At 33.5% G+C, this 21,222-nt stretch overlaps 2 protein-coding genes across 2 annotated transcripts; both read left to right on the plus strand.

The window, feature by feature from the left end:
• Nucleotides 1-6,643: 6,643 nt before the first annotated feature.
• On the plus strand, nucleotides 6,644-7,659 carry LOC106120689 (uncharacterized). The gene is made up of 2 exons (XM_013316059.1): nucleotides 6,644-6,928; nucleotides 7,239-7,659. Exons 1-2 carry the CDS (start codon nucleotides 6,664-6,666, stop codon nucleotides 7,616-7,618), a joined length of 645 nt encoding a protein of 214 aa, XP_013171513.1. The 5' UTR covers nucleotides 6,644-6,663; the 3' UTR covers nucleotides 7,619-7,659.
• Nucleotides 7,660-17,394: 9,735 nt separating this feature from the next.
• On the plus strand, nucleotides 17,395-21,221 carry LOC106120656 (carboxypeptidase B). The gene is made up of 5 exons (XM_013316023.1): nucleotides 17,395-17,511; nucleotides 17,832-18,044; nucleotides 19,062-19,149; nucleotides 19,569-19,886; nucleotides 20,670-21,221. The coding sequence occupies exons 1-5, from the start codon at nucleotides 17,426-17,428 to the stop codon at nucleotides 21,219-21,221; spliced, it is 1,257 nt and encodes a 418-aa protein (XP_013171477.1). The 5' UTR covers nucleotides 17,395-17,425.
• Nucleotide 21,222: the final 1 nt, after the last annotated feature.

Here is a 21,222-nt window from a genome sequence, read left to right on the forward strand (position 1 = left end):
TACTAGTTAAGTCGGACTGCAGACGTACCCTCGAGGCTTGAACACAAGAAAATCAGCGTCTGCATCAGAAAACTGTGCTGCATCGTACGTGACGGGAATAATATCTCAAATCGTGGATTACTGAGATCAAAATCTCTGTATAAAACATATCGTTATCCTTGTTATTATATTTAACAAAACAGAGATCTTTTGTTTTAAATGGAGATCGGTCTCAGAAACCCACGGTGACTTTATTTACTAGTTACTTGACCATTTACAAACGAGCAAACGGCCACCTTAGTACACCAAAGTGGCGAAGCCATCGCTGCCCATAGATATCCAAAAATCCAAATGCGTTTAATCGAGGGAGGAGGAGACGTATAGAAAAATAGAAATAGAAATAAACCTTTTATTGTTAATCACTCGACGAAGTTTAGCGCATTAGCTTAAGCAAATTTCATTCAACAATTTAACACTGTTTCTAGTTCGATCGATATCCTCTCAAAGTTCTCTGTAAAGGAAATATCGTTTCAACGACTTTACAAGCTTTAACTTGGTAATCGGATCCTGTCACGTAATTAGCAAAGCGCTTTCCGTTCACTGGATGGTTTGGAGCTAAAGCTTTTGATGTTCTAAACCTAGGTATTAAAAAATCGTTAAGATATAAAGTTCCTTATGTAGACGTAGGATTTTGTACCTTTTTGATTTTTTACGGAGCTGATGGCAACGGTTTGTAGTGATGGGGATTCGAACTAATGATATAGTTGAAATGTACTGTCATGTAATCAGCTTTTAAATCGGAACTAAGCAAAACCTTTCATTTGCGTACCATAAAGAGCGTACACCTCCCTCAAAGGTCGGCAACGCATTTGCGGTTCCTCTGGCGTTGCGGATGTCCATGGGCGTCGGATCAAATAATTTTAGGCGATTCGTTGCTCGTTTGTCCACTTCTCCTATAAAAAAATCCAAGTACTCTCCTATCTATTTATAAAGATTAGTAAACTTCGCAGCTGAACTCGATTTGTGCAGAGTTTTTTCGTATAAAGCTGTGAGCTGCGAGTCACGGAGTATGAGATGACTCATGACGCAACTCACACTCTCAAGTCACGAGTCGTTGGCTCGCATTGATATAATAGATCGTGTTGAGCCGTGAGCTGTCAATTTAATGGTTGAACTGTAGCTAAATAACATCTATATGAACTTTTAAGCCGGTTTAATTCAGAACATTTACACACGTTTACATTTAACATTCTGAAATCGACTGTTGCGTTCGTCTCGCGCTTTACGATACCGATCACAATATTCACACATGAATTATTTATCGGCTGACTTTATACCCGCAAATATGGAAATATTTCATGTCTGGATTGAGTATTTCTATTTCATGTTGATATTATAGAACTAAGAAAGCCTACAATCTATTTTTTAGGTTAATATCTAGTGGATTAGTAATTAGAATTGCTTGATAAACAATTTTTCTTTTTTTTACTAGCTGTCAGCCACGATTCCGTCCGCGTAAATTTTTAATAAAATATTAGTGGATTTTTTTTGGTAAATTTACTAATATTTATTTTACCATTCCAACTAAGCTCTAGGCTTGTGCTAGGACATTTTTTACGACAATAGTCGAGTGGCGGGATTCGAACCCCCAGCCTCGTGATCGGAAATCCGTACCCTTAACCATTAGGCTATTGCCGATTAAAATAAATATAATTAGTAGCCTACGTGTTCTTCTAGACTATGTTCTATCATCATCATCATCATCATCGTCAGCTCACTATACGTCCCCACCGAGGGGCTCGGAGCCTACCCTAAGTTAAGGGTGTTCTATATATAAGCCAAATTTCATCGCGATCCGTTTCGTTGTTTGAAGCTATCAAACATCCATCCATTTAAACATTCGCATTTATAATATAAGTAAGTTATGACACTAAATATGAAAACAATGACAGAATCAATTTAAAATCCGCCATCTTGTAAGCGAAGTGACCTCGTTCAGAAGTTTGTAGCTTCATGGAATATGATATCTCGCTTCAGCTTTTAGACTTTGTATGAAATTTCAGTGCATTCAATACGGTGAAGATAAAAGGTTGATAGGTGACGTTTTGAAAGGTTGCTAGTGTAAATATAAATGTCGGATATTGAGATGTTAAGATGGAAGACGTTTGAACGATAAATACGTCGATGTTAGAGAAGTTTAATTAAATTGGAATATTAATTAATGTTCGAATTGAGTAGGCTAAGTCATTATTAAAACGCTTCTAAAATTTCTTTTATTATATAAAAATCTAGAACGCAACATTAACATAAGCTAGATACAGAAGTAGAGCACATATATTTGTATCAAAAGATACAAACTTTACGACGGCTCGCTTAACAAGCGTAGTCTTCGTAGGTACGTATCAGGGAGGCTCACTATGAGCGGAGTAATGCGCAATACCATTCTACTCCACGACCCTATCTATCCTATCGATACCCAAAATTGCAGAGTGACTTGCTGGATTTTTTTTAGTTATTATTTTATTTTTGTTTCTTAATATTTCTGGTATCCATTTCAAGAAGGTTCTCATCCTTGTCTTTGACGAGATTCGAACCCTGGACGACGTGTTCATATGTTCGTAATTCAACTATTACGCAATTGGAATTTCAAGCTGCTCCAAAGTTTGAATTGCATTATAGCAGAATATTCGTGTAATTTGAGGGCAACAAAAGCCTGGAATACCGCGCGCATTGCAGCGAGGACAATGGCAATTATATGGGCCGATACCTCATCGCCTTTTCATAATAGGACTCCCTCGGATTGCGTACTCGGTGTTGCCTGTATTATACATTAAAATCTGCCGGAATTATTAAATTCACGTCTTTTTGCCCCGATTTTCGAAATGTGAAAATGGAAGGATTTTACTTTAGCCTTTGTCTTGTAGTTTATCAAAACTGGAAAAGCAAAGATTTTTTATTGAATTACTATTGAAAGGGATGAAAATGTTAATGCTAAGTGCCATACTCAGCCACGTTACCACTAAGGAAGCTTCTTAACCCTTATTAGCCTAGAGTTTCAATTTTGATACCAATCTTTTAAACCGAATGTTCACATTACTATAAGTTTTTTAATAGGTTGGCTATTCCCTTTTTTACTGTTGTATAATATTCTTTCTAACGAAATTAAAAAAAAAAACAAATTTCATTGTTGTTTTATTTTATCAAGCAAACAGTAATATTAAAAATAAATCACTTTCGTATGTAAATCAGGTTACTAAGGGTTAAGTTATCATCAAAAGCAGATGCCAGCGTGTTGGTTACCTAGTTTCAAAAATTGTATGTTACAAAATTATCCTACGAAAATGAAACAGTGAAACCCAACTACATAATAGTACTAGCAAGCTACTAACATAACTTCAGTTGCTTAGTAGAAACAGCATTGCGGTGCGACTTGCAAACTCGTACAAAGCACATATCTGAACAAGACCTATAGGTACATATCTTCCCTTGAATATTTCTAGAGTTTAAACTATGCGAAATATTCAACTAAAGTGCAATATTACATTGATTTGAAATTCACTTTTCATTCGTCCCATTAACCGCCCCATACTCAGATCCTAGATTATTTAATTTGTATTTTATAATAATTTTTATTCGTGTCTTTTTTACAATTATCTGCTTTAACGTAAATTCACAGATAATAATATTATTTATAACCAATAATAAATATAGTATTTACATCGGTTTATTTGTAGTAAATCACATTCCGTGGTCGGACCATTGCCCAACAATGCGAAATATTCCGGCGCGATGAATTTTATTTGCTTTCCATTCATCCGCCGAATATTGTATTCAGTCTATTTTTATGCTACAGAACTAAAAAATTTGAAGCTAATACGACAATAATATTTAAGAAATAAGTAGGTAGAAGCAAGACTATATAGAAATATGAAGACAACTTTGGTTCGTAGCTTAAGTAAATAAATAAATATAAGAGAAACATAATAAATTCTTGTAATTTTATAACTATTTATTAATTCGATAATTATTTAAAAACCGCGATGATTAAAATTTTCTAATACTGCCATCTCTTGTTTGAGAGCGAAAATAAATTTGTTTTGATTCCTATGATAAGAATAGGTGGCGCTGTAAACAACTGATTTAAATTTTCTTCTAACATATTTAAAAACGTTTAACTTCTTCATTCGCAGTTTTTTGATTGAGATGCTTCACGTAAAAATGTTTTACGATACTAATTCAATAAATTAATAGAAAAAATTTCTTCAATCAGCAACAGTGCCACCTATAGGTGAGTAGCAATACTAACACGACACTTCGTTATCAACACAATCCTAAAATGTTTATCTCTGACGTAAAGATGGCGTTAACATTTAAGTTAAGTTTAATTGTTTCAAATGTTGATAACATTATAACGCAGGCAAAATAAACTTATTCGGTCAATGAGCCAAAATAATAATTTGACGAATTATACTTTTGGTGTTAAAAGCTAACTCTTAGTTAAGTAAACTAAATGTACTAAAAATACACATTTACTTATGTAACTGCTATTTTTTGCGAAAGTAAAAAGGCCTTTGTAGCCTTTTGTCCGTGTCAGGGGCGACCATTGGTTTGCCATTCCTGGCCTTAGTGGTTTAAATGTTAAGTGTCTCTCCAGAAAAGTTGTCAATTACCACATAAACCCTTATTTTTTTAAGCCATCAATATACGGGCGACGACACGCCGACTAAGCGGTAGTAAAGTACGTAAGTACGTAGCCGCAAAATACCCTTCTGTTAGTCGGGCAAAGAGAATCAAACTAAAACATTCCAAGTATTTCAAGACAGATATTGATTTTGAAGACAATTGTAAGTAAACGAGAACGCCCTTTCGAAATTATCGAATGAAGGATAACACCATTAATCCTCCTAAACGTTCGTCTTCGACTCATAAAACGCTTCGAAAGATCGAGGCTACGGCATCAGCGTTTTTTATAACCAAACAATTACGTCAATTTTATAAGTGTTCGACCGTTTTTAAATAGCAAATGAGTATATTCCTTTATTGCTGTTAACTAACGTCATTTTTAAGAAATTAGCTTACTTGAATGGCAAATGTCGATCGATTCATTTTATTCCAGGGTTATCGTTGGTTTCTGAGACAAAATCTCCGTTTAAACATATTGTTATATCTGTTTTGACAAAGGTAATGAGAGGGACAACGATATATTTAAATAATTTTTTATTTTAATAAGTCGTATGTATGGATGTATGTTACCATACACGTGTTGTGTATACATACTTCTGAAAAAGATACATACGTTTTTTTTATTAAAAAAAATGTCTCGAATCCGCTTGTCTCGTGGCTCCAAGTAATGGGATAGCGGACATTAAATCACGAGAGCCGTAGCAGTGATTATTATTTCGCAAACTTTGGGAATGGCTGTTTGAATCGTCGCCGCTTCTTCTAATCGCTTCTAGCAAATCGAATTTTAAAAGTGGGGTGAGCAGAACCAGTAATTATACTTAAAAATATTGTATATCTCCGAAAGAAAAAATATCCTTTACAATAATTGCCCAATGCATAAATTGGAACGACGTCCGACCGCTGCGTCCAAAGAGTATGCTACTTAGTGATTGCGTTTAACCGTGGATTTCTAAGAGCAAAATCTCTAAATAAAACTTATAGCCCTGTCATTATTTTATAAAAAAACAGGGATAATATGTTTTAAACGGAGTTTTGGTCTCAGAAAATCTACTAAGCAAGAGTTATCTTAGTTAATTTTTTACATACTTTTCAAATATAAAATTTTACCTTTAACAATTTTAAAATGTTTAACTGATTTTGATAATACTTTTGGCTGGTGGGATTATTTGGTTAAAGACTCGACCAAAAGCTAGTACATTAATTAATTACAATATTGTTTTCTAAATATAAAATTGCCTTTGAAGTCGTAAATTGTTATAACGCGAAGTGACATAAAATTGTTTTATTGTCGCACTGAACGTCTCGTTGCGACATTTTCTTTAATGTTTCATTTTATTGCTGTATACTGTAAATTGTTGCGTTTGAATTCTTTTCTTTAAAAGGTTGTTTACAATTAAAATATATATTTTTAAACTGGGATTCCGTCCGGGGTACGATGGAGTTGGAGAAACAGACATAATATTATCTTACTTCTTACTTATAAATGCGAACGTTTGGATGGAGGGATAAATCGATGGATGGATGTTTGTTGCAAGGTATCTACTGACCAATTCAACTGATCTCGATGAAATTTGGCATAGATGTAGAATTCCTTTTTATTTAATTCGGTTCGGTCGGAGTCGCGGGCAACAGTTCAATACTAGTATTGAATAAGTGTGTGTTTCTTAATCGTCATCCTTGTCATTACTTTTGAGGTAAAAGACGAAGATTTGATCTCAGAAACATAAGGTTAGTAGCCAAAATTTTTGTAGAGAACCCATGTCATGTTAGGTTAGGTTATTTTTTTTACTATGTAAATATATCTACAATATGAAATTCATTCAACACGACGAACTCTAAATTTCTTTATGACAAATAAAATAAATTATTATTTTATAGGCCATAAACGTTATCAAACTAATTAGTTAAATACTTTCTTTTGTATATAAATGTTTTGTTACACGTGTGTTCTCTCATTTCTTTTTTCTATTACCTAATAAATTTTTCATAAATTTTATAAAAATGAAATTTATATTAGTAATAATTTTAAATATATTATTTCACGTAAACTGTACATATGTGATTTCAGTTTACGGGGATGTACATAAAGATACGAAGTTCTTCACAAAGACTTACCCCTGGCTTATAGATAACATTGGTGGGGAGGTTGTGGTGGATTATTACTTGCTGGGCAGCGGCAGGTACACAGTGCCGCAGATGTGTGCTCTCAATGAATTGAGGCTTAACACATTCCTTCAGGCGCAGTTCCTGAAGTGTGAAGCTGAAGGTAATTTTATAGATTTTATAATTTCCTTTCGTGAATCACATCAAAATGCAACTGCAATGTGTGTTTGAAGTTGTGAAGTCAAGCAATCGACATTTTGTAAGATCTAGTCATCGTCATAGGTTGATGCTAGTTATTATCACTATAAAGGATGTTCAAGAAATAAAGTGAATCTGAATGTACATAGATTCCCAACTCAAATTAGGTCTAAATTATACAAAGTGTACAATGTAAACATATATACAAAGTGTACAATGTAAACATATATACAAAGTGTACAAGCTTAGCTAACTAATAAAATTTATTTCCACAGGTAATTCTAACGACGTATGCATATGTGATACTGGATTGGACACCGAAAGGTTGAGACATTGCATCATAACTAAAGGCTCTCTGGCAAGTTTCGCAGCTTCAAAGTACCACCAAATGGGCATAGATGCGAGTCCTGTTGTAGAAATCGGTCCCAGAAACACGATCTTCGAAGTCGAAGATAATTGGTATTTGAAGAAGATCTGTACAATATTTGGAGATAATCAACCAAGAGGATGTATCAAACCCTTTGCTTGTAATTATACAGATACTGAATACGATATGACTTGGTCCAATCATATTGACTGTACAAAATGTCACCATTATGATTCACCATTGGTGACGACAACGACATCTACATCTGCTGGTACAATATATACGTAACACCGTAGAATAAATACGATTTATTATTAATAATTTTATACATAAATATTAAATTTATATATAAATCATATCTTTATATGAGAAATACATATATATATATATATTGGAATATCGGAATCGGTTCCAACGATTTTCATAAAATTTAGTATATAGGGGGTTCCCGGGGCGATAAATCGATCTAGCTAGGAATCATTTTTAGAAAATGTCATTTTATTCGTATTTTATCGATAATAAACTTAAGCATAAACTTAACTTTTTCTATCGGTAAGATCGAAAAATATTATTCATACTTCATCATTTTATTAGTAATTCGTACTTAAATATAATTTCCAAAAAACACAATTAAAAACGGTCATCCAGGTACTATTAATAAACAAAGTATTACATCCAACGTAACTATAATAGCTAGTTTTTTTATTACATTTTGTACAGCTTGTATACATTATACGAGTTATACATTTTGTACAATATAGAACGTATATTTACAATCACTTGTCAGTGTTTACAACGGACTTGTACAGTTAATACCAAGACTCGTAGATCTTGCTTTACCGCTAATTAGTTAAATTGTTATTGATTTATTCTAATTTAGTAGCCTTAGTGACTGGTAGGAAGCAAAATTTCACACAGATCACAATAGTACTGACATTCACGAATAATATTACTCCTCTAGCAATAAAAACGTTTTCAAAACAAAGTCGAAGCCTTTTCCTGGAGTGAAGCGAAAAGCAACGACGTTAGGAAAACATCAAACGAATGTTTTGACCCAATTCTATATTAACAATCCGAAACGAAAGATTCTATTGTGTTACAGAAATCGCTTTCTAAGCTATTGTCGATGATTATACTACTTTTCAAATTATATACCGACGAAGTTATTTGACCCGGCGAGCAAAAGTAACACTAAATTACAATAGCTCTGAATTCACTTCAGATTAATGTCAATAAAGTATCACAAGTTCCTTGTCGTACTGTAAATGTTCTCGTATCTTGTTTTGCGTGTTATTTTCTATGTCGTAGTTTTTACATGTCGGAAAGAATTGACCGTATTACTGGGCCAGATAAATTTGTCATACAACACCTACTCTTTTCTGACTCTACTCTGATGACATTTACCACTTGAAAACAGAAAAATGAATGCTTGAATTAATGGAAGTTTGTTATAGGGTATCTCCAGGAAGGCTGCATGAATCTCGTTGAATTTTGGCATAGATGTAGAACATTGTTTGGAAGAACACATAGGCTACTAATAAAGTTGTTCTTAATCCCACGTGGACGTAGTCACGGGCGAGAGCTAGTAAAAATAAAAAACAATAGAGCCGACAATATGTCAAATTACGCCTGTCAGACGCAGTTCGCTGTCGCTCAGTAGTGCCAACTGTTACGACGCGTCTATGATCAATGAGGCGAATACATAAACATTCACACCCCACACATAATAGGGTACATCACATAGTTACTCATTCCTAATTATGACGCTAGAACACATTTATAAATATTTGATATGTTAGTAATATTTTAAGTACGAAAGTTTAGACGGATCGATGGTTATTTGTTAGACGGGTCCCCGGAACGGATCTTGACGAAATTGCACAAATGTAGATTATTGTCTAGAAGAACACATAGGCTACTTATAAAGTTTGTTTTAATACTGTGCGCTAGTAGACAGAGATTACATGATTACACATTAGGCAAGCTCCCGGCAAAAAGAGTTACATCTTTTATGAACACTTGAGATGTAACTTTTTACGACGGATGGTTCGGTTGGTCGTCAATGAGCTGGTTTACCTGTAATAATATTTTGTTTATGAAAATAATAAGCGGTAAATCATTTCCTTTTAATAACGACCTTGTTATAAATCAGCGAAATGTACGAAATTCTTAGCTCTAATAATTTTATTAAACGATTCCGTCGCCCTGTGATCGCGGAGGCGTTGCTCGAGATTTCAATTTGGTTGATTATTTTAGTAATGCTTCACGGCCCTTTCTTTTGCACCGAATATTATTACGAACTTTTTTAATTTAAATAATCCGGAAATCGTTCAAATCACTTTGAAGATAAGGAAAAAAAACATATAAAAAAAATTGATTTACTTTCAAGTGTGAAGATTTCGAATTTTTATTCCAAGTATTATTAGGGTTTGGTCAGTCTGGTTTGGCTTTTGAATTTTCTTGTTTGTTTGGATCATCATCATCATCAGCTCACTGCACGTCCCCACCGATGGGCTCGGAGCCTACCCTAAGTTAAGGGTGATTAGGCCATAGTCAACCACGCTGGCCAAGTGCGGGTTGGTTGGCTTCACACATATCTTTGAATTTCTTCTCAGATATGTGCAGGTTACATCACGATGTTTTCCTTCACCGTAAGAACGTCGGATAAATGTACATATGTAAATCGGAAATCGAAAAACACATTGGTACATGGCGGGATTCGAACCCAGGACCTGCAGATTGCAAGTCAAGTGCTTGACCACTGAGCCACCGACGCTCCGCTGTTTGGATAATGATACGTATTATAAACTAAATAAGAATATATTTTTGTATAATACATGCGTGCGATAGAGACATAATCTCAGCTAACCACGAGCTATCATACATTTTGAATCTTAGTATACATCTATGTTTCTAAATTCTAGGGTTTAATAATTTATCACAAATTATAATTAGTCTTGAAAGTTAATTTATATGTCTATTGTTATTTGTTCGGATGTTAAATTAAATTATCCTAGGTCGTAGATAAACATTATTTATAACTAAACTATAATTACAACGGACGCCGGTCGCGCGGGATATTAAAACTAAATTAGCAAACTTTTGTGTCATATTAAATTATTAAAACTAACTTAGTTATAATCTAAACTAAATTGTAAACTTGCCTTCAAACTCTCTATACTATATCGTTATTTTAATTTTATGTAAAAACTACTAGCTGTCTTTATAAAAAAACTTAATTAGCCTATGTGTTATTCCAGACTATGTTCTACATCTATGCCAAATTTCAACGAGATCCGTGCAGCCGTTCTCGAGATACCTTTAAGCAAACATCCATCCATTCCTTCGCATATATTAGTAAGAAGTAAGACAAGTATGAGATTTTTGTTGTACTTTAGTTTTTATAGGTGTCGTCAATTTATAAAGATTTGAAAGTTTTCTCCCCTCTTTGTCTGTAAAAAATTTCTATCTTTTACGTCACGAATCTAAATATTACGGATTTTTTAATGTTTTCTATTTTCTAGTATTTTTTTTTAAAGAGAAAGGGGCAAACGGGTATCGAATCGCCTAAGATCATTTGATCAGACGCCCATGGATATCCGCTACGCTGTAACCGCAGATGCAATGTCGACCTTTCTAGTAATTAATTATTTCTTCTATAAAAACAATTTATTTTTATTGACAGTACATAGATAGTACACGAAATATTTAAAATAAAATAGATCAATGATTTTTGAAAAGCTTTCCATAAAAGCTTTGTCTATTATCATGCATACAAGCGATAAAAAAGCTATAAAATTTTAACAAAATTTTCTCAGCAATTTCCTGTCATGTTCCGTTATAAAAAGAATATATAAATATATTTCATTCATAGTCCGAATTGAATGTAACTATTATAATTTAAAGTACTGTTCCATTAGCAAGTCGATTTATTTTTCCATCCGAGAGTAGCTTTTGTTAAAATCATTTGACACAAAAATAAATTCCAGCTTGATACCTTCATGCGTTTTGAGAAAAAGTGTCTTGACCGATAGACGGAGGGACAACAAATACAACAAAGTGATCCTATAAGGGTTCCGTTTTTTTTCCTATGAGGTACGGAACCCTAAAAATGTATTTATATTTTTAGCCGATTTCAAATAGAAGGAGGTTACCAATTCGTCTATACTTTTTATGGGTGTAACCGCATAATTAAACACCAACGTCTATCGCTTTGGTAAATCGTTAGTTTTGGAGTTCAAATTGTCTATATCAAATTTATCTCTCATTATCTCGTTAAAAACAAATACATAGTTTATTTTTACAACCAGATTTTATTTAATAATAATATTATTAGATATTTGCTAATCTATACTGTAAGGGAGATAATCCGACACTGTGCCGGTGTACTGGTGCAATACTAGCCTTACTAAAATGTCGACGACTATATCCCCTCACTTATCATTTTGATATTTTGACTTTGTAATGAAAGCGCGTCATTCGTGCCAAAGGATTGTAACTAATAATGTCTAAAATTACTTATGTTATAAAGAGAAGAAATTGATTGTTTATTTGTATTGAATCGTATCGGAAACTATTGAACCGATTTGGAAAATTAATACACAAATAGGAAGCTATGCTATCCCCGGGTGATATGGGTTTTATTTATAACTATGTTTTTTTAATTCCACGCGGTCGAAGTCGCGGGTAAGTGCTAGTTTACTATTATTACTAGTATCAATTTCAGGAAAGCTTGAAGCTTGTGCTACGATAAGATTCAAGGCAATAATCTAATGGCGAAATTCGAACCCACGACTACTTAATCAGTAGCTCGTGCCTTTAACTATTAGTCTATTGGCGCTTTATGGCAGTAAAGTCTTCGAGACCTAAGGCTTTTAGTATTGTTTTATTTTAATTGATTTTTTCCTTTTAAGGTTTTATATGTACATTAGGACTGCAAATGGACATTTCTCGAATCACTTCGAAGCTTCGTTAAAAGCTACTAAGATAGAATTTACGACGTCGTTTGAGTGCTTCTGGTCTACTTGTTATATTGTGTTGCTACGCACTTTTAATTCTTATCAAAAACTATAGTTTTTAATACTACAAGAGTAATGAGATTGAATATCATGACGCAAAAGGTAACAAGACCAAAACAAAATACGAATTATTTAAAAGAGGAAATGCCTTTAAAGGGAATGATTTTTTTAATTCTAAGCTGGCAAACGAGCAAACGGTTATCTGAATTAGCCGAAATAACAAAGCGACCGCTGCCCATAAACATAAGCAATTGCGGATGTGTTGACTATCTTTAATTGACAGAGGAAAGGACTATTCCCTTTTCCACACATCATCCCGCTAAATACACTACGCCTTCTTATCTCTTCCTAACAAGAAAAGGGTGGAAAAGGAAAGAGGACTAAAATTAGGCCCCCGGCACGCACATTCAACAGACATTACGCGGAATTGCCGCCTGTCTTCTGTGTGGTCGTGGTATTGTACCCAAGTCGTGCTACAGATGTTGAGGGCTCTACCACCGTTAAGTATGACATAACATAATAGAATTTAATATGACGGCTGATAGAGATGTAAGGATGGCATACAAACATATCTTAATGTAGAAGTTGATAGGATTAGCTACATATTGCGCAATAAATACAATTAACATACAATAATGTAACCACTTAGAACAGGGAATCGCACAGAGTATAGAATGTAACAGAGGGGTCGCGAAAACAATAGACAGTCGAGTGCACTCGTACAGGAGCACGACGCGTATGCGACAGACATTTCATCCGTAGCGTAGTGGAAACCGCGGCTTTTAATTGTTCGTAACATCTATAGAGTTGTAATAACGATTTGTTTGTTTATGACTTTTAATGCATACAGTTGTCTACAAATTAGTGTTGAATGAAAGACTCTACTGATTTTGTTAACCATACTAGTTGTCGCCTGCGACTACGTTTGTGCAGGAATAATAAAAAACTTAAATGTAGCTTCTGCATTGCAGATTAGGTTTACGTCTTTACCGTATTTCGGCGAGATAAAATGAGCCTTTTGGAAATAATTTTCATTAAAAAAAACTTCCGTTAATACATCAAAACCTTCGCAATTGTAATATTAGTAAGTTTACTTATAGCCAATTTATACGTACTTTACAAGGTCTATATTAATATACAGTATAAAATATGGTTATTTCAGCTCTATAGATATATTAAAGTAGTCGCTAACTACCTTCCCCTTATCTGATCGAAACAGTTTGCAACTGATACTCACCGCATTGCTGGAATGCACCAAAAGCTTATTTTGTTGTTACTAAAATGTATATGTAAATTACGAATGGATAATGAAATTCAATTTACAATGGCTTTTATTCCACTAACCGTGGGTTTCTGAAACCAAAATCTATGTAAGTATAATATATGTCATCCCTGTCTTTCAACTTTAAAAAAACAGAGATGGCAAAATGTTTTAAACGGTTATTTTGATGTCGGAAACCCATGGTAATAGAGCAAGAATATTATGATTTATGTTATGCTACTAAGTTTAAAGCTAAATTTCATCGAGCTCCGATCAGACATTCTGAAGATACCTTCAAACAAACATCCATCCAAATATTCACGTTTATAATATTAATAATTTAATTCCGCGCAGATGGAGTCGCGGGCCACAGCTAGTGTCGTACAGTAACACGCAGTGGTATTTCATGGTAACGATGTTCTTCAGATTTTGGCTTTTTTATGCAGTGTTTGTGTTTTATTTCATTTCCTACAGTAACTAGCACTTGACTTGAGGAGTGCAAGGGAACCTCAATTTAACTTTTGTAGACAAACTGAAGAGTCGCAATTTTTTGTTAAGAATACTTCAGTTACCAAATAAAAATATTCCACGTTACTAACCAAGACTGAAAGCGTCGTTGGCTCAGTGGTCAAGCACTTGTCTTGCAATCTGCAGGTCCCGGGTTCGAATCCCGCCATGTAACAATGTGTTTTTCGATTTGCGATTTACATATGTACATTTATCCGACGTTCGTACGGTGAATGACAACATCGTGATGCAACTTGCACATATCTGAGGAGAACCCGCCATTGGCCAGCGTGGTTGACTATGGCCTAATCACCCCTAACTTAGGGTAGACTTAGAGCCCCTCGGTGGGGACGTATAGTGAGCTGATGATAAACCAAGACTTACAGTTTGGGAATACACTGATTTGTCGGAGAGGGGAAATGATATCATTCTGTACGTCCTCTCCTATATTCTAAAGACATCTGTTTGTTGCTGTTATATGGGAAGTGGTGACTTCGCTATTATAGCGAAATCAGGAGACCTTTTTTCACCTTTTACTATTAATAATATTCTTTGTCTTACTACTATAAAAGTCTGCAGCAGACGACAATACCTTAAATATTTTTTATTACATTTTTTTTTCATTGATAAATTCCACGTGTTTTTACTCATTATAATAATATCTTATGAAGGTTATTAGATATTCCGTGGAATGTAAATTGGAAAAGTTTCTCTATAAAATGACAATAATAAGCTTTAAACTATGTAGCCAATAGGAAGGGGATTTCTCTTACAAAGTAAATAATTCGAAAAGTAGTGCTCCGATATTTATTGCCCACGTAACTTGCAAACTTTCCTGTACACTGAGCGAAGGAGGAGAAAGGTTAAATAAGGGATGTGATACACGGGACAGCTACGAGTAATGGGAGTGTTGTGCAGAATTTTTTAGCGCCGACAGCGCCGACATTAGGCCGATAGCTTAAAACTGTCCGTGTACGGCGACCTTTAAAAGTGGCAACTTTCAAGAAGCGAGAACAATGAAAGCAACTTATATATTGCTTCGTATAGCCCCTAACTATTCAAAGTTTAGCAATAAATTTAAATGTGAATATGTCGTTTAAAGAAAGGAAGAGGAAGCGAGCGACGAGTTTGGAATAAAATTGGACGTCTATCACACCGTGACGTAATTTTAAATATAATTTGTGATAGAACGTTATTTACATCACAGAAATGCTTCGATCACGAATCAGGCTGTGTTTTAACTGCTCAGTTGGAATTGGTCGACAAACATTAAAAAAGTTAGTATTTATTATAGATAAGTACTAGATATGATTGTTACAACCGTTCTTTTAATTTGAATTTGGAGGCTATATCATACAACTTACAAATGTTATAAATGCCAAAGTTTACATGGAATTATGGATGTTTGTTCATGTATACTCCATAACAAATAGGCTAATAATTAAGTTTTTTTTTAATTACGCGCGGACGAAGTCGCGACAAAAGGTAGTTTGAAATAATTTTGGGTCAATTCTAAAAAAAAACTATGGAAATCAATGAATAGAATTGACACCGATTTGTTAAATACTTATTTAAAGGATGTTGATTTAAAAAAATCCTACTGTATAAAAAAATAATAATTCGATTTTAATATTATAAGACGTCGGTGTGATCAACAGCCGTTTTGAGATAAAGCGCAGCAAAATTGTTTTCATCGCAGCGAGCCCAAAACTTATCCTTCACACTAATGCTTTAATAACTTTCACATTTATTACTTTTCTAAAGTCGTAAATTATTAATTTTACAATGTTATTTATAAAGAATGAACCGTATAATATTGGATGAACTTTAAAAGAAACCAGCATTCGATACAGGAGGTTGTTGAAGTGACAATTTTATTTAAAAACAAAATTCCTGGAACTTGATCTATTTACTACGGAAGACTTGGTTTTGCGCAACCCACTTAAAAATCACAGCCGTAACGTGTGTTTACCTAATGCATTGTTAGAAGAATATGAAAAGAGAATTTTAATGAGCTTTGCATTCATTGAGAAGAAAAATTCTTTAAACCAAGATAAAGGCATGTTCAAACCAAGCATCCGATTGTTTTTTATTGTGTTATAAGGTGGAAAACGAACAAGCGCCCACATGAATTCGTCGAAATAGAGAAGCGATCGCTGCTTAGACAGACTTACCTACCTTTAATCGACAGAGGAAGGGACGTACAGGAAGATTTCTCCTTTCTATGCCTTCCTTCTTCCGTTAAATCCACTTCTCCTTCACATTCTTTCGTTATGAGAGAAGGGTGGGAAGGTAAAGTAGACCAAAATTTCTCCGACACGCACATTCAATAGACGAAATGACGCCGGCCTTCTGTGTAGCATTGCATCGGACAAAATGGCCATTCGTGTAAGATATTATGTTGCTTGGTGAGCTCATAATCGGTAGCTGATACGTACGATCTGAACGTAACCTACGTAAGTATTGTAACTATTTTTATACATTAAGCTAATATTTATTTTAAAACAAAAACACTTGGCCTCTTTTATTTCGCTGCCTTGTTAAAGAAATAACAAACGTGAAAAGAAAATGTAAAGGAAAGAAAAATAAAAAGGTAAAAGCCTCATTTGTTGGGCGGAAGGAAATTCCTGTTTTTTATTATATTCAAAGATTTTGTTTAACAGTATTTTAGTGTTAGTAAACAATAGTTTAAAAATTGTATTATATTTTTAATAATGAACATTCAATTTTGATTAATAGATGGCGTTAGTAATAGTTCATATTTGATGTAATTAATAGTCCTTCGAGCCGGACATTTTCCACCACAAATTAAATTTGTTGCGTACTGGACGATAATACGGAGATGTTAACATTTTAAAAGGACTACAACTCAATAATATATTATATTCTATAACTGCATCTTGTTTTGTTGGAAATTTTTTTTTTTGATTTCAGATAATTTCAATTATGGTACTGTTTAGCTGATATTTAGTAACACTTATGATATTTTACTAATGTTATTAATGCGAATGTTTGAATGTATGGATAGATGTTTTTTTACAAGGTGTACAGAGCGGCTTCATGGGCTTAACTGAAAATTGACACAAAGGTAGTACGTAGCCTGGAAGAACTCACAGGTTAATTTTGATTTTTTTAACTCATCGCGGACGAAGTCACTGTTGATAATTATCTTACTAAAATCCAATTAAATTTGTTATTTCCATTTATCACTGTTTTAAGCGTAGGATAATTTATATATCTAAAAAGATAAGATTATACATTTGGTGAGTGTTGTGAAATTATATCAATCGTATAACGTGTTTTGAAAAAATGATGCGATTTAAATTAATTATATTTCTTTCTATATTAAATATTCTAATATTAACAATTAATGCAAAAAATGAAGAGTATATTGGGTATGTATTATATTAATACTAGCCATTGATCGCAACTTTAAAAAAAGCTCAGCGTAAAATAAAAAAAAGCTTACTAAGTAGCCTATGTGTTTTTCCAGACTATGTTCTACATCTATGCCAAATTTCAGCAATATCCATACAACCGTTCTCGAGATACCTTCAAACTAACATCCATCCATCTAAACATTCGCATTTATAATATTAAGATGTGAAACTAAAAAAAGGCAGTATCGCTGCGGCACATCTAAACATGTTATTCTTTGAACAATCCTTTATAAAAGTTAATTAAATAGACATTCATTATTATATATTCTTTTCAGTTATAAAGTATATAATGTGAAATTAAATAGCACAGAACAAGAAGATAATTTTTATAGAATTAAAAATGATTTTATTGATTATTGGCGCAAACCTTCGTTTAAATATAATACCATAGGACATGCTATGGTTCCTCCCGCACAGGCGACATGTTTCGAAGAAAGACTTGATGAACTTGGTCTAGCTAAAGATATTTACATTGACGATGTTTACAAGTAAGTTGATTCACAGTATTTAAAAAAAAGTTTTTTTTCTTATACAGCGTGTCCTAAAATTCAAAACTACTAAAAATCCATCGCTTTAAAAAATTCTTGTGTCAATATAGTTATTACCATACTTCGAAACGGCTTGATTTTTGTAATTTTTTTTACTTTTTTTTTATTTAGTAGGTTTAAGATTCGGTTACTATCTATTTCTAAATCTCGCGCAGAGTTAAGGGCGACAGCTAGTATTTATATACAATTCTTCAATACCTATTTTTTAATAATTCAATAAAATACTATGATTTTTGAGTTTTGTCACTTGACGTTAAGGCCACCATGTAAGCTCAGTTTTTGATGAATCCCACGTGATATTATCAAATATTTCTACCGAAAATTATTTATCCAAAACCTCCTTACAGCGTGGTATGTTAAACTAATGTATTTATCTAATCTCGTGATTACATATATCTTTTGATAAAACTTATGATATAAAGAAGTTTTCTCACTGCTTTGAAGCTGTTTATATCATACTGGCTATATTAGAATTAAAAAAAAATAATTAGTAGTTGTAGCGTTATGTTTGACTCGTTCACGTACAGACACGTGCTACCGGTCCAAAGGTCTAACATCGACTGACGGGTCGTCTCTCTCCGGCATGTACTTAAAACGTGTTCGCTCGAGACTAACAACACTACATTTATGCATACACTACAGTAGCCTATGTATTCCTCCAGACCATGTTCTACATCTAAGGCTAATTTCCTAAAAAATAAATAAAATAAAAAGTAAAAATACCTTCTAACAAACATCCAAACATTCGCATTTATAATATTAGTAAGATTGCATTCTATGGCTTCTAATAATATTGTGCCAGTTTGATGTCGAAACATATTATACTTCCATCTCTTTTCACAACCTACGATATGACACTGTTAGACAAAGACCTCTAACTAAATAATGAATATGCAATAGTCTTTTTAATGATAATAACAGTTAAAATAATTGTAACAACGTTCGGACGTGTTCCAGGTACCTATTAGCGAGAGAGGAAACTTCTATGGATATATCAAGGAGTGATAACACATTTAGCTTTAACGATTACTATCGTTATTCACAGGTAAGTTTTCATCATATATTATTTTAAATCTTAACTTTCTGAACAACCACAGTAACAAATGTACGTACTTGTTGATAAAACCGGCTCTTTATTATCAGAATTCATAACTACTAGCGCCATCTATTATCTTTAAAAATCACCGTATTAAATTACAACGCCATCTATTGCTTTATTTTCAAAGATACCGTAAACTTGATACTTTTTACTAATATTATAAATCCCAATGTTTGGATGGATGGATGTTTGTTACAAGGTACCTCCAAAACGGCTACATGCTGTAATTAAGCATAGATAAAAACATAGTCTGGAAGAAAACATAGGCTAATCAAGTTCATTTTTAATTACAGGCGGACGCAGTCTTGTGAGGCAGCTAGCACTAAAATAATTTGCAATTAATTTGATATTATTACTTGTTTCAGATATTAGATTACATCAGAACACTTGAAGCAACATACGAAAATTCAACGAACATAAACTTAAGTGTAATAGAAGCCGGAACAACCGCTGAAGGAAGACCTTTAGTATACATTAAATTAACAAACCAAACTCCAATGATGAACAAACGTATTATAATTATAGAAGCAGGAATCAATCCAAGACAATGGATTACTATCCCATCATCACTGAATATTATCCATAGGTTAAAAGACAGTAATAATACTAGATTACTTAATGATTTCGAATGGATATTCATTCCTGTATTAAATCCTGATGGATATGAGTATACCCATACAAATGTAAGTATTAATCTTACTAATAAATGCGAATGTTTAGATGGATGGATGTTTGTTAGAAGGTATCTCCAGACCTGCATGGATCTCGCTGAAATGTGACATAGATGTAGAACATAGGCTACTAATTAAGAAGTTGAAGAAGATGAAGTCATGGTCATCATTAAAATCAATATAAGTGAAGTGCCTAAGCTAATTGATACTATACATAGCAATAATTAACATCGAAAATAAATAGAATTAAAATGTTAAATTAAATTGTTAAATAATGTTTATCATATGTAGATAGAGCGTCGGTGGCTCAGGGATTTAGGCACTTGACTTATAATCTATAGGTCCTGGGTTCGAATCCCATCATGTACCAATGTGTTTTCGATTGACATATGTACATTTGTCTGATGTTCTTACGGAGAAGGAAAACATCGTGATGTAACCTGCACATATCTGAGAACAAAATATAAAAGATATGTGTGAAGTCAACCAACCCGCACAGGGCCAGCGTGGTTGACTATGGCCTAGTCACCCCTAACTTAGGGTAGGTTCCGAACCCCTCAATGCGGACGTATAGTGAGCTGATGATCTGTAGATTACAATAATGAGATCATTCAAAATGCTTTTAAAATTTCAATCTTCACTGTGGTGTATCTTAGTAAAAAAAACTGTTTTTAACATCGGAAAAGGGACCTAAAAGATCTTTTAATTCAATAACAATTTTACCAAATCAAAAACAGTACTTCGTTATAGACGTTATAGATTAAATAGATGACTAATAATCTTCCTAATTTTCAGCTACGTTTATGGACAAAATCAAGAAGTGCAAGCAGTAATTTAGGCGCTATATGTCCTGGTGTGAATATAAATCGTAACTTCAATATCGATTGGCTTAATTCAGACTCAAGTTCTAGTCCATGCAGCCATCTATACGGTGGTATTGAGTCATTTTCAGAAGTCGAAAGCCGTTTAATACAATCATTATTAGAAGAATATGGAAACAGAACGAGTGCTTATATTTCGTTACAAAACAATGGTGGTTTTATATCATATCCTTGGCAATATGAAAGAGCAGCTAGTGGATTGTTTGCACAACATCATATTTTAGGAATGAAAATGATCGAAGCTATGGTTGATAATTACGAATTGGATATAGCATCGGTGGCTTACGGAGATAGAGCGTCAGGAACAAGTACAGATTATATGAGATATAATGGAGTACTTTATACGTTTAATATAGATGTTGTACCAAGAGGTCAGGAAGGTGTTGTTGTGCCTAGAGAAGAAATACAAATCATAGCTGACGATGTATGGAGAGCTGTATCAGTTCTTGCTGAAAATTTGTTATAAT

The sequence above is a fragment of the Papilio xuthus genome, unplaced genomic scaffold (genome assembly GCF_000836235.2).
Source record: "Papilio xuthus unplaced genomic scaffold, Pxut_1.1 DF826949.1, whole genome shotgun sequence".
In the NCBI taxonomy this organism is placed as follows: Eukaryota; Metazoa; Arthropoda; class Insecta; order Lepidoptera; family Papilionidae; genus Papilio; species Papilio xuthus.

Coding starts and splice junctions, on each gene's coding strand:
- LOC106120689 (XM_013316059.1), top strand. CDS start 6,664: ATGAAATTTATATTAGTAATAATTTTAAATATATTATTTCACGTAAAC. Junction 6,929..7,238: donor CCTGAAGTGTGAAGCTGAAG/GTAATTTTATAG, acceptor TTATTTCCACAG/GTAATTCTAACGACGTATGC.
- LOC106120656 (XM_013316023.1), top strand. CDS start 17,426: ATGATGCGATTTAAATTAATTATATTTCTTTCTATATTAAATATTCTA. Junction 19,150..19,568: donor ATTACTATCGTTATTCACAG/GTAAGTTTTCAT, acceptor TACTTGTTTCAG/ATATTAGATTACATCAGAAC. Junction 19,887..20,669: donor ATGAGTATACCCATACAAAT/GTAAGTATTAAT, acceptor CCTAATTTTCAG/CTACGTTTATGGACAAAATC.